The 14,392-nt window shown below is 41.2% G+C and overlaps 1 protein-coding gene across 1 annotated transcript; it reads right to left on the bottom strand.

Moving 5' to 3' along the window:
• Positions 1 to 1,305: 1,305 nt before the first annotated feature.
• LOC106597223 (protein-glutamine gamma-glutamyltransferase 2) lies at positions 1,306 to 14,128 on the bottom strand. The gene is given in 14 exon segments (XM_045705612.2): positions 1,306 to 2,354; positions 3,274 to 3,407; positions 5,241 to 5,404; positions 5,987 to 6,277; positions 6,560 to 6,802; positions 6,982 to 7,036; positions 7,038 to 7,092; positions 7,179 to 7,314; positions 7,582 to 7,759; positions 9,747 to 9,875; positions 10,327 to 10,445; positions 11,414 to 11,665; positions 12,622 to 12,792; positions 14,025 to 14,128. Coding segments are annotated over 14 exon segments (2,118 nt in total). The 5' UTR covers positions 14,035 to 14,128; the 3' UTR covers positions 1,306 to 2,173.
• Positions 14,129 to 14,392: the final 264 nt, after the last annotated feature.

Below are 14,392 nucleotides of genomic sequence, written 5' to 3' on the forward strand. Positions count from 1 at the left end.
GGTGTTGCTATGGTGACCAGTGAGCTGAGATAAGGCGGAGCTTTACCTAGCAAAGACTTATAGATGACCTGGAGCCAGTGGGTTTGGCATTGAATATGTAGCGAGGACCAGCCAACGAGAGCATACAGGTCACAGTGGTGGGTAGTATATGTGGCTTTGGTTACAACACGGATAGCAGTGTGATAGACTGCATCCAGTTTGCTGAGTAGAGTGTTGGAGGCTATTTTGTAAATGAAATATCCGAAGTCAAGGATCGGTAGGATAATCAGTTTTACGAGGGTATGTTTGGCAGCATGAGTGAAGGAGTCTTTGTTGCGAAATAGGAAGCCGATTCTAAATTTAGCTTTGGATTGGAGATGCTTAATGTGAGTCTGTAAGGAGAGTTTTCAGTCTAGCCAGACATTTATAGTTGTCCACATATTCTAAGTCAGAACCATCCAGAGTAGTGATGCTAGTTGGCAGGCGGGTGCGGGCAGCGATCGGTTGAAGAGCATGCATTTTGTTTTACTAGCATTTAAGAGCAATTGGAGGCCACGGAAGGAGTGTTGTATGGCGTTGAAGCTCGTTTTGAGGTTTATCACAGTGTCCAAAGAAGGGCCAGATGTATACAGAATGGTGTCATCTGCGTAGAGGTGGATCAAAGAATCACCCGCAGCAAGAGCGACATCATTGATATATACAGAGAAAAGAGTCGGCCCGAGAATTGAACCCTGTGGCACCCCCGTAGAGACTGCCAGAGGTCCGGACAACAGGCCCTCCGATTTGACACACTGAACTCTATCTGAGAAGTAGTTGGTGAACCAGGCGAGGCAGTCATTAGAGAAACCAAGGTTGAGTATGCCGAAGAATACGGTGATTGACAGAGTCGAAAGCCTTGGCCAGGTCGATGAAGACGGCTGCATAGTACTGTCTTTTATCGATGGCGGTCATGATATCGTTTAGGACCTTGAGCATGGCTGAGGTGCACCCGTGACCAGCTCGGAAACCAGATTGCATAGCAGAGAATGAACGGTGGGATTCAAAATGATTGGTGATCTGTTTGTTCACTTGGCTTTCGAAGACTTTAGAAAGGCAGGGCAGGATGGATTTAGGTCTGTAACAGTTTGGGTCAGAGTGTCTCCCCCTTTGAAGAGCGGGGTGACCGTGGCAGCTTTCCAATCTTTAGGAATCTCACACGACATACAGCCAGAAGCTTTGGATTTTAGTGGGACATACAGCCAGATGCTAACAGTGGCATAAGCCTGTTTGGAAATCTTTCTTAGAGTGACAGACTTGAAATCTGAAAGAACAATAAGTTAATCAGGATATTTACGCATTTAATTTTATTTTATTTGACCATTGAAAATGCATTAAGAAGCCACACCAGTCAACAATACATGCACCGCAATTACAGAGAATTACATAGACAAAGTCAAGCCATGTTACACTTGTTTTCAACAATCATTTATACAGTAAGATGTACAGTAGGCCTGAAATTGTTTAATCTTCATGTGTGACCGACCAGCTCGATTTAGTCTTCTGTAGCAAAATTTTAAATAGTTTTTTTTACATTAGCTAAAACTAGAGACTCAGAATTAGAAAACGGTATATCATACACTACAGTTGAAGAACAATGGGAAAGTAATTCTGCTTTGAAAGTTGAAAAACTTGTAATCTCACTTTTGAGAAAATGACCCTTGAATGTTTTATTACTACTACTGAGGAGCTCTTCTTTGTCTGCACCCATTCAGCATTGTTCACACCCTCTTAAGCCTTAGCCCCACCTATCTCTTTAAGGATTCACATGTGAGGCTATGTACTAAACAAGCAAAGTACTAAACTATCATCAAGACTAAAGGCTGGTTTATACTACGTGTTTCGACAGTTGTTGCGGTGACATCATGAACATTCAATTGTCGTCCGATATCAAATTTGTTATTGGCTTTATGAAAAACTATAAACATAAAAACTACAGGTTGCATGACATCAACAGCCTGGGGGTCAAAAATAGCATAACTAGAAAATAGCTAACGGTTGTGTGTGATGAAATAGAAGCAGGACATTCTACCAGAGAATTATAGAACTTGGACACTGTCTCGGTGGCCTAACGTTATATCCTAATTTGACTTAACAGGAAAATAAGGTATAAATTGCAGAACTTATCTGAGTTATTAGAGTTATTCTCACGAGGGCTTTAGTATCTACGCAGTGGGGGGACAACACCGGTGACGGGTTTGATGTACACATTGCAGCTTGCCTTAATGTCCCTGAATTGATCACAGTTGAAGCCGGCCACTAGCTTCTTAGGACCAGGTCTGTATGGTGTAAAGGGCATCGTCACACGTAGTCGTTGCCCTTGTTTTAGCAAAGGCATTCTGAGGAGACACATGTGAAAAACATTATACCTCAAGGCAGCTTTAGATCTCTAAACTTCAACACACAAGGTAGTGTAAAATATTTCAGATGGAAAAACTCTAAGCTTTAACCACATGAACAGCCCATGAATGCATGTACTTTCTAGTTTAGTCAAGAGCTAAATAATCTCTTGTGGACAGACTACGTAACATAAATTGTATTGAATCATCTGTCAAAAGACTGTGATGCCACAACTAACAAGGAACCGTAGTTCCGGTGCTTTGGTTTCCTCACTAGATATTTGGACATATCTGGACTGGGCGGAGGTGGTGCTGAATGTGTGGGTGGGGATTTCAAGCAATGATTTCAGACAATGATTTCAAGCTGGAAGTTTTCAGAAGGGGGGCTTGGCTGAGAGTTTCTGTTTAGGGGGCTGGTGACCGCTCTAGTCTCATTAGTATCTTCTGTCAAACATTTTCCCACCAGAACCTAATCAAGCATTTTACACAATTTCCTGAGATTTTAGGTCTGGGTTTCTGAGATTAAGAGCTAAATTGTCAATTTGACGAGCAAAGTTTCGGTTTGTCATAAAACCTGAATCCATCCCACTTGGCAAAAACTGGGTCCACATCCAGGATTCAAATCTGGACACATTTCACTGGGCACAGACATCAGTTCAACGTCTAGTTCTGATTTGCATTTGGTTGAGTTATCACCTAATGTGAATTAGAACTCAACAAAAAAGGTTAAAAGTTTACTTTTTGCACATCCAATCAGTTTTCCATGTTGATTCAACATCATCACACAGATTTTTTTGGTTGAAATTACATGGAAACAATGTTGAGTCAACCGGTTTTTGCACAGTGGGATGGATTCAGGTTTTATGACAAACTGAAACCTTGCTTGTAAAGACATCAGAGAAATGTCACAAAGGCCTACCTGGCTTCCATTGTTTCAGTCAGCAAGCCACTGCCGGTCACTGTTATGAAGCAGTTTCTCAGACCTTCGGATAGAGGGTTCTCAAACACAACCTCTGCCGTCATGTCACTATACTGCAATTCAGATCCAATGGCCTAAAAGAGAGCACACATTCGAAGAAAAGCATTTGCTAAATAGTATATTATATTGGAACTATCACACTGAATAAACCCCATCTCCAGTTTAATGGCTGTTACTGATATTAACGTTGTATTTAATAGATCAACTGTTCAGATGACAGTCTAACACTTTAGATTTTCATCTTCACAACACGTTTATTCACAGGCCAACCATTATTGTCCTTGCAAATTGCTATTCTCGCTACTAGTGTGTTTGCCACCTATAAACTAACATGGTAACCCAAGAGTATGTAAAGACCCCCAATGAATGTCACTCAGAGAAAGTTGAGCTGTTCTAAGTAGGTGATTGGAGTGGCTTAACCTGTCTGGGCTAGGGGGCAGTATTTTCACGGCCGGATAAAAAACGTACCCGATTTAAACTGGTTACTACTCTTGCCCAGAAACGAGAATATGCATATAATTATTGGCTTTGGATAGAAAACACTCTAAAGTTTCTAAAACTGTTTGAATGGTGTCTGTGAGTATAACAGAACTCATATGGCAGGCAAAAACCTGAGAAGATTCCAAGTAGGAAGTGGCCTGTCTGCGATTTTGTAGTTCTCCTTTTGCTTGTCTATCGAAACTACAGTATCCGTGGGGTTATGTTGCACTTTCTAAGGCTTCCATTGGCTCTCTAAAGCCGCCAGAAAGTGGATTGGGGCGTCTCCTGTCTCTGGGCAAAGTATAGTAACTCAGTTTGTCAGTGGTCTGCCTGAGGACAAAGTGAATGGATATGCGCGTTCACGAGACCTCGCCATTTTTTCTTTTCCTCTTTGAATGAATACAGTATTGTCCGGTTGGAATATTATCGCTATTTTACGAGAAAAATACCATAAAAATTGATTTTAAACAGCGTTTGACATGCTTCTAAGTACGGTAATGGAACATTTTGAATTTTTTGGTCTCGAAATGTGCTCGCGCGTTAACCTTTGGATAGTGACCTGAACGCATGAACAAAACGGGGGTATTTGCACATAACTATGGATTATTTGGAACAAAAACAACATTTGTTGTGGAAGTAGCAGTCCTGGGAGTGCATTCTGACGAAGAACAGCAAAGATAATCCAATTTTTCTAATAGTAATTCTGACTTTAGGTTGCCCCGAACTTGGCGGGTGTCAAATTAGCTAGCCGTGATGGCTGAGCTATGTACTCAGAATATTGCAAAATGTGCTTTCGCCGAAAAGCTATTTTAAAATCTGACATAGCGATTGCATAAAGGAGTTCTGTATCTATAATTCTTAAAATAATTGTTATGTATTTTGTCAATGTTTATCATGAGTAATTTAGTAAATTCACCGGATGTTTTCGGTGGGAATACAATTTCTGAACATCACACTCCAATGTAAAAGCTGTTTTTTTTTATATAAATATGAACTTGATTGAACAAAACATGCATGTATTGTATAACATAATGTCCTAGGAGTGTCATCTGATGAAGATTATCAAATGTTAGTGCTGCATTTAGCTGTGTTTTGGGTTTTTGTGACATATATGCTTGCTTGAAAAATGGCTGTGTGGTTATTTGTGTCCATGTACTCTCCTAACATAATCTAATGTTTTGCTTTCGCTGTAAAGCCTTTTTGAAATCGGACAATGTGGTTAGATTAACGAGAGTCTTATCAAATGGTGTAAAATAGTCATATGTTTGAAATATTGAAATTATTGCATTTTTGAGCTATTTATATTTCGCGCCACGCGATTCCACTGGCTGTTGAATAGAGTGGGAAGCTAACGTCCCACCTAGCCCATAGAAGTTAAGGATCTGACAGACTGCGAAATGACAATGTTGGGAATATGCAGTACTCACTTTGATGGTGAGCGAAGGGCTCTCTGGCACAAGGTCTTTCTCTGTGATGTACACTGCCTCACTCTTGTCCTTGTCTGTGACCACAGCCGAAACCTTGATGCTGTTGCTCTCCCGCATTTTCTCACCGTACACAGAGAAGGGGATGTGGATGGGTATAGTCAGATCTGCCAACAGAGACAATGCATTTGATTGTCAAGGTATCACAAACGTTATCATTCTGTGGTGTCCTCAGTACAACATTAGCAACCCTAACATTCTGTAGCATCCTCAGTACAACGTTAGCAACCCTAACATTCTGTAGCGTCCTCAGTACCAAATTAGCAACCCTAACCTTCTGTACCGTCCTCAGTACCACATTAGCAACCCTAACATTCTGTTGTGTACTCAGTACAATGTTAGCAACCTGACAGCCATAAGAGTTAGAGTCAGTCGATTTGCTAAAAGGCTATGGCAGCTATACATGAGAATTTACAGCTTTGTTAAATTGACCAGTTAAACTCTAACTATATGCACTCCTGAAACACACCACGTTTTTGTCGAAATCAATCATTGAGATTGATATATGCGTCATACCAAGGATGTTGACAAAGAATTATGAAGGTGAATAGCTGCAATGTGCTCTTGGTTTTGTTAAGTGTTTCAGTTCCCTTTGTTCTGTGAGGTAAATGCCTCCCTGTGTGCACTACTGTGATAGTTAAACCTTGTAGGCCTACTCACGGAAAGAGTTTGGAAGATTTTCACTCTACCTTGGTTGGGAAGGAGCTTCAGTTTTTTCAATTCGGTCTGTATCTGGGAGGATGGGATCCCGGTGTATCTCATGGCCTGAACGTTGACATTGATCACTAGTGTCCGAGTTTCACTGTCGTTGCTGTTCAGTATAAGCTTGAGGTCGATGTCTTTGCCGCTGACCGGCTTGGTCAGCTCCACGATCTTCATGGAAACGCCAGGTTTGCCGTCATGGGTCCCGTTTGAATTCTCTCCGGGTATGTTGACTCTTTTCACAGCTAGATTGTACACAGCTCTCTCCTTTTCTGTGCCTGTTTGAAAGGTGTGACATTTTGGATGAGTACCTGGTGACTCAAGCAGTTGCTCTCACTCACCTGGGAGAATTATTGTGACAGGTGGATACAGCACCATTCTGAATCATCTCTTAAAAAAGTACAGAACTATTTCCCAGACCAACCAGAGTTCTCAAATATATAAAATACGCTTATACCCTTATGATAGGGATAACCCTTGTAACGTTGCATTATTTCCGAAATCAATTGATAACAGTTCAACCTTGATATAGTCAGACTCTCGGTTCATTCAATACCAACCCTCTGCATATTTATAGTTGGCCGTGATGTCCACTCTCTTGTCACTGCCCACTGCCTTGGTGCTGATGTTCTGGCCTACGGACACACTGTCCGTGGAGATCTTTTTCTTGGAGCCGTCAGCGAACACCATCCAGGTTACACGGTCGGCGTTGACTTCGGCGAAGACAAAGGGCACATCGTATTTGAGGTCAACGTGACCCTGCAGTATTGCCTTGACTGGAGCAGGGCCGCAGCAGTAAACATCTGGGGGAGGGGAAGAGAAAACAACATGAGCGTATAACAGGGAGTTCCCTTCATGTCTCCCAGACCTAGGACACGAACTCAGAACCATCTGCACAGTAACACAACATACAGTACATACAACCTCCAGAAGTGTGTTATTATGTAAGATGGTGTGAGATGAGATGGAAGTTGGACCGTACCATTGCTTTTCTCCTGGGGGGTGGGGTCCACAACCTGCCAGCCATCGTATGAAGGAGCCTGCTGAGAGATCGGGCCGTCTCATCCAGGCCTCCACCCACACATGGTAGTTCCTGAGCAGAAACACCAGTCTTCAAAACTTCATGCTATTGGCATCACTCTTCATACTGTAGCCACAATGACCTCATGTTACACTTACCATACACTGTCGGGGCTCTGTTTGGGTCTGACTCCATAGTCGGAGAAGAAGTCGTCAATTGTCAGGTTTTTGTCGGTGTCGTGGGCTGACTGAAAGTTGGAAACCACTCGACATGGGATTCCCAAACACCTCAGTACTGACAAGGAAATACATTTCAGGCATACTGGTTAACTAAAACAACACATTCAAAGAATACTGGTTAACTAAAATAAGCACATCCAAGGCATTGACACGCAGCCTCTCTCCTCTGATCAGAGGTGGTGGGTAATCGTGCCATCCCTCTCAAAAACCAATCACAGCCCTGGGTCTGAGCGCATGCAATAGTCAGTTCTATTTAAATAACATTGTATTGATTGATTGACTAAAATAATAATTGAAGAGAGATTGGACAGTGATAGCCTACCTGTGCACATTACAGCGGCGAACACCCAACACTGGCCATACTTGACTGGATTGCTGCCATTTTTGAGCCACCTCCTTAGTACCTCCACACTACCGTTCCAGTGAGTGGGGGACATGCCACCATCGTATCGACCATCCCACCGCCCCATCAGGACACCTCTGTCATCGTTAGCGTTGATCTGGGCAAGGACAATAATGTTAAAATTAGATTTCAGAACTGTCATTTGGCTGAGTGAATGTGTTTTTGTACTATCTAAAATGTAGTTGCTTTCCTGGATCTAGATTGAGCATAGCCTTGGACTAAAAAGCATGTTCAGTGTGGAAAGTTATTTTTAGTCCAGGACTAGATTTAATCTGGGTCCGGGAAACCAGTCCTATATGTGTAACAACACCTTAATTAGTGGCACTGGAACCATTTATAGTGAACAGGGCTAGATGATGTTCCAGAAATGAACCAATGTATTTTCTTGTGCTGTTTATACAGAACTATGAGCTTATGATGATTTAAAGAATGTTACTGTTACTAGATGGGTTTAATAATGTTGTCACAGTTACTAGTGGGGTTCAATAATGTTGTCACGGTTACTAGATGGGTTTAATAATGTTGTCACTGTTACTAGATGGGTTAAATAATGTCACTGTTACTAGTGGGGTTCAATAATGTTGTCACGGTTACTAGATGGGTTTAATAATGTTGTCACTGTTACTAGATGGGTTCAATAATGTCACTGTTAGTTGTGGGGTTCAATAATGTTGTCACGGTTACTAGATGGGTTTAATAATGTTGTCACTGTTACTAGATGGGTTCAATAATGTCACTGTTATTAGTGGGGTTCAATAATGTTGTCACGGTTACTAGATGGGTTTAATAATGTTGTCACTGTTACTAGTGGGGGTCAATAATGTTGTCAATGTTAAACCAATAATGCTGTCACTAGCTAGGATTTCATTCCAAGTGGCAACAGATATTCATGTGAATATTCTAAAATCATAAAAGCATAAAAACAATATGCGCATTTTCCCACCAGAGATGTGTTTCCATTAAATGTACTTTTTTTGTCCTTCGTCACTTACTTCACAGGAGCAACATTTCAACGTAAACATTAATTTTTTATCTAAATACGTTTATTGGCAGAAATGCCTTCTAGAACATGTGAACCTTCATATGCCTTAATTAGAAACTTGTATTCCATCCATAAATATGAATACAATTGTTAAATTACGAGCCTAGTTGGTTTAGCCACGGGAAAAGTCAGGAACCTATAGCGTGTGTTTACCACATGGCCTCACATATGAATCCTTAATGAGATGAACGGGGCTAAGGCTTATGAGGATGTGACCGATGCTGAATGGATGTAGAAGAGCTCTCCAGTAGGTGTACCAAAACATTCAAGGGCTATTTTCTCAAAAGTGGGGTTTCAAAGCAGATTATTTCCCCATTGTTCCTCAACTGTATGATATACCATTTTCTGAGTCTCTACCTTTATCCAATGAAAAAAAGAAAGAATAATAATCACATTTTGCTACATAAGATCGAGGCGGTTGGTCACATTTGAGAATAAAGCTGTAACGTAACAAAATGTAGAAATTGCCAAAGGTCTGAATACTTTCCGAATGCACTATAGCCAACATGATAAGATTATGTTTTATTTGTCAAACGGCAGCCAAGCATCGAGGATCATGTTACCAGAATAAGGCCCTCAATATTTAATAGAAAGAAATATCAAGCTCATCACCTTGCACATTCACCACCCTGTGAACTTCATCATTAATTGATTTATCTGTAGCCTAATAAACGGCATGCTTTCCCGATGAGTCGTAGTGGGACGACCACACAAGATGTCATTGCGTGATTCCAAGTTTACTTCGATATGATGGTTATTAAATCAATATTTGCGAATAAAAGCATTTCCACCAACATTTCTCTCATAATTAATTTTACCGACTCAAAACCATCCCACCTTGTCTTGTGCATTTTGTTTTGTCAACATTTGTAAAGCTGACTGCCACATTTTCCATCAGCACTTTCATGAAATGTCATGAAATGTTTTATCTGACATGTACTTTACTCGCATAAAAAGGTTGGATGGAAACCTGTTCACTGTTACTAGTGGGGTTCAATAATGTTGTCCCTGTTACTAGTGTGGGTCAGATCTCCAATCTTACCATGGCACTGACCACCCTACTGACATAGATGGGGTTGCAACGAGCAGAGAAGTCCTTCGCGGGGTCACTCAGACACTTGGGATTCACGTCAAGCAGCTTTAGGCAAATGTCCACTATATCGTCTTCAAACTGGAGAAACAATACATTTGGGCAGGTTAGCTAGCAACAATTTCTAAAATGTCTTGTCTATACTAACTTACAATTTTGTAATTTAACAGACGCTCTTATCCAGAGCGACTTACAGTATTGAGTGGATAAGTGTTCGTATTGGTCTCCCGCGGTAATCGAACCCCACAACCCTTGCGTTGCAAGAGCCATTCTTTACCAATGGAGCCACGCAGGACTCTAGCCAATCACGTAGACTAAGATATCGTGTGACATTTGGGGTCGGTTTCCTGGACAACAGATTAGTCCTGGACTTCTCTACAGTCAAAATAATTTGGGATGGAGATTCTCCATTGAGTTTGCTTTTTAGTTGAGGAATATATTTAATCTGTGTCCAGGAAACAAGCCCTATATGTTATAAGCAGCTAGCTAGTACTTTTCAACTGTACAATACTGTATTGTTTGTTCTGTGTACCTGTCCGAAGTTCCACGCCATAGAGCTGATGTATTTGTCAGAACCTTTGTACACCAGGCCTTGTTCTCTCATCACATACTCCTGCCTCTCCTCCTCTTCAGGTAGATGCACCCAGTCCTCTACAGCCCGCAACAAAATACAGCCGTTTTAAAAACATGAATTATAAGAATTTGTTCCACTGACTTGACTGGATAAATATAAAATACATTATTATACAAACTGAAATGAAAGGGTATCTGGACAAGGTTTAAATTGCGAGTAAATTTAACATGTTATCATGCTGTTACTGTGTTATGACCACTGTCTCCCATGCTAGAATGTAGTGTTACCAAGCTGTGTTACCAGTATGTTACCAGACTTTAATACCAGGATGTTAGCAGGCTGTGCTACCAGGCTGTGCTGCCAAGCCTTGCTGATAGGCTGTGCTACCAAGCTGTTACCAGGATGTGCTACCAGGATGTGCTACTAGGCTGTTACCAGGATGTGCTATCAGGCTGTGCTACCAAGCTGTGCTACCAGGCTGTGCTACCAGGCTGTGCTGCCAGGCTGTGCTACCAAGCTGTGCTAATAGGCTGTGCTACCAATGAACTCATCACATGGTTTCAACAGCAATGCCACCACTTTGATATTAGAGATCAGCATTCATAACCACAGACTGTCATTCATATAATGTGGCTCTGTATGTTGTGGCCCATTGTTTGTATCTGTGTGTCTATTATGTCCCAAAACAGTTATGAGGCGTCTTTCCAACCCATACAGCGACATGGGTTACAACAATCTCTGTAAAGTTAGCCATTTCCAGCTTTTAGACTGATGAGAACATTCAGGAATACAGCATTTGACACCCTCTGGATACTGTATCAAATATTGACTGTCTGTTACCATGGATGCATTCACAGCATTTGTTGTCCTTTCTGTGATTAAAAAAGTGAATTTATCACAGTTCTAGTTAACATTTTTACGAATGCTTTAAACTCCAATCTAAAGTATTACATATGCTTTACCATACTCTCAAATCTCGTTCACAGGAAGTGAATTCATTGTCCAGAATTTGTTTTGAAGTTGTTTTGAATTGAATTGTGTTTACCTTTGCACCAGGGATTAAACAGCAGAAGGAGCTTGCCCAGGCTGCTGCCCACTGAGGCGGTGGCGCTGGTCTTTACAGACAGCCTGTACTCTCCCACTGGGGCATCTGCTGGGCTGGTGATGTCCAGGGTGATTGAGCCCGCCAGGAACACTGAGCCCTGGTGAACCTTGGCCTTCCAGGAGGAACCCTTCCCACAGCCCTCAGGTAGCCTGAACACTGACCTGGTCCCCAATGCCTCCGAAGGCTGGGGCCCTGGATGGAGAACAGAGGATGTTGTGGGTTGTGTTCAGTAGGAATGAAATTGATGAAAACTTTCAGAAACAGTGATACACTGGGAGTACAAAAAATTACTAGTCCCCATTTTCCCTCAGAACAGCCTCAATTCTCCGGGGCATGAACACTACATGGTGTTGAAAGCGTTCCTCAGGGATTCTGGTCCATGTTGACGCCAATCCTTCTCACAGTTGTGTCAAGTTAGCTGGATGTCCTTTGGGGGGTGAACCATTCTTGATACACATGGGAAACTGTTGAGTGTGAAAAACCCAGCAGCATTGCAGTTCTTGACACACTCAAACCGGTGAGCTTGGCACCTACCACCATACCCTGTTCAAAGGCACTTAAATCTATTGTCTTGCCCATTCACCCTCTGAATGACACACATACACAATCCATGTCTCAGTTGTCTCAAGGCTTAAAAATCCTTTAACCTGTCTCCTCTTTTTCATCTACACTGATTGAAGTGGATTCAATTAGGGATCATAGCTTTCACCAGGATTCACCTGGTCAGTCTATATCATGGAAAAAGCAGGTGTTCCTAATGTTTTGTACACTCAGTGTATTTGTCCAATAAGATTCAATATTTTCTGACAGCGTAACGTTGATGTCAGGAGTACATATACATTACAAGTGGAGGTATCTCAAGTCCTGTCATTGGTGCAATTCAGTTTTTAGATTAAATTGAATTGACCCCAACTCAGGTATGTAAAATGCATACAAGGATTTGTTCCAATGTCATTATTACTGCACATGTCTGTCTTGTCAAAGGGGACTAACATAGGGCCGATTTCCCTACCCTAGCCTAGATCCATCCTAGTGTGTTTTAGTCCAGGACTAGCATAATCTGGGTCCGGGAAACTTTTAATACAAACAGCCCTAATAAATAGCAGCGATAAATAAAGTTATTCTATTTTCTATTCTAGATAGCTCACCTGTCTCCACCTTCAGCTCCAGGAAGTCTGTTGTGGGCCTGGAGGGGCCATGGAGTTCAAAGGTGACCAGGAAGGACTGGCCTCTCCTGACTATCAGTCTGTTCACTGAGATGTCATTGGTTTTGTGGGCTGTGTTGTTCTTCTCACAATGGAGATCTACTTTACCAACGTCTTCAAGAAAGAATGAAATTAATACATATATAGATAAAACATTTTTCATTTGAAACTGAATTATCCCTTAGTTAAAATCCCGCTTTTCTATATTTCCTGATAATACAACTTTTATGTTTTCTAGTGTGGGTGTCTGTATCTGTGTTTGATGTTGTCTTGCCCAATGTTTGTTTGTCACATTTTTGCCTGACGGCAACATAGCAGAAACACTGTCAGTGCTAGTTTAGATCACTGGATAGAGAAAACACTTGTAGCCTTTCACCATGCAAAATGCAGAATAAATATGCAGAAAGAAATAGGCGAAAGACCATAGACTTAGGAATTAGAATTTAATATGATCTCTATGTAAAAGACAGCCTTGGGCCAGTATGAAATTGTATGAGGAACCTATGACAATAATTCAAGTGAAACATCTATTTTTCTAGTTTGCTAGTGTTATCTATGCCAGTGGTTCCCAAACTTTTTATAGTCCCGTACCCCTTCAAACATTCAACCTCCATCTGTTACCCCCTCTAGCACCAAGGGCAGCGCACTCTCAAATGTTATTTTTTGCCATCATTGTAAGCCTGCCACATACACACTATACGATATATTTATTAAACATAAGAATGAGTGTGAGTTTTTGTCATAAACCGGCTCGTGGGAAGTGACAAAGACTTTTTATAGGACTAGGGCACAAATAATAATATAATAATGATCAATAATTGTGCTCTTTATTTAGCCATCTTACATATAAAACCTTATTTGTTCATCAATTTTGGACCCCCTTGTGGCCCCCCTAAATGTGGAGTATGAAATAATTTTTACATAACTAATTTTTGCTATCATTATTTTTTTACATCCGTTATTAGACAGTGATGATGATTATGAACATGGTCTTTTGCCTGCTAATGCCTGCAATGCAGTGAAGAAAACGATATGACAACAATAACGTCTAATGTAACTGGCCCCTCTAACAGTACAACTGGCCCCAGCTTGCCCCCCCCCCCCCCCAGTTGAAATGGTCTAGAACTGCTACTGTTTAACAGATGAACAAACACCAACAAGGATGATCTTTCTTTGTAAGAAAATGTTCCATTCTACAAGTCAAGTCACCCAATTACCCATTCACTGTACTATATTACCCTCTGTCACTAAACATGACATAGGCTACCTTGACAATGCAATAGTCACATTTTTCAGCATCTGAATTTGATCAAAAATCTTGCAATGAGCAGTGTTAGTTGACTTACCAAAACCCATTGAAGCTGTCTCTCACGTGGTTGTGTTGGTAAGTGGATTGAGTTGCTTGTTGTAGTACTGCAGTACTGTAAGTAATGGAAGGATGCCAGGGCTTTTAAAGGAGCCCTACCCATGTTATAAGAATGTCTCAAATTTCACACAGTTACTAATGTACACACCTTTTCTTACTTTCAGGAAAATGTGTCATTACATAGTCATCATCACCACATCAGCATCTACATTAAACCAGAAATGTGTCTTCATCTGCTGCGTTGAGATTGAACTGCTGTAGTTAGCACTCTCTAAATGTGTCTTCATCTGCTGTGTTGAGATTGAACTGCTGTAGTTAGCACTCTCTAAATGTGTCTTCATCTGCTGC

Source organism: Salmo salar, chromosome 22 (genome assembly GCF_965601325.2).
Source record: "Salmo salar chromosome 22, fSalSal1, whole genome shotgun sequence".
NCBI lineage: Eukaryota > Metazoa > Chordata > Actinopteri > Salmoniformes > Salmonidae > Salmo > Salmo salar.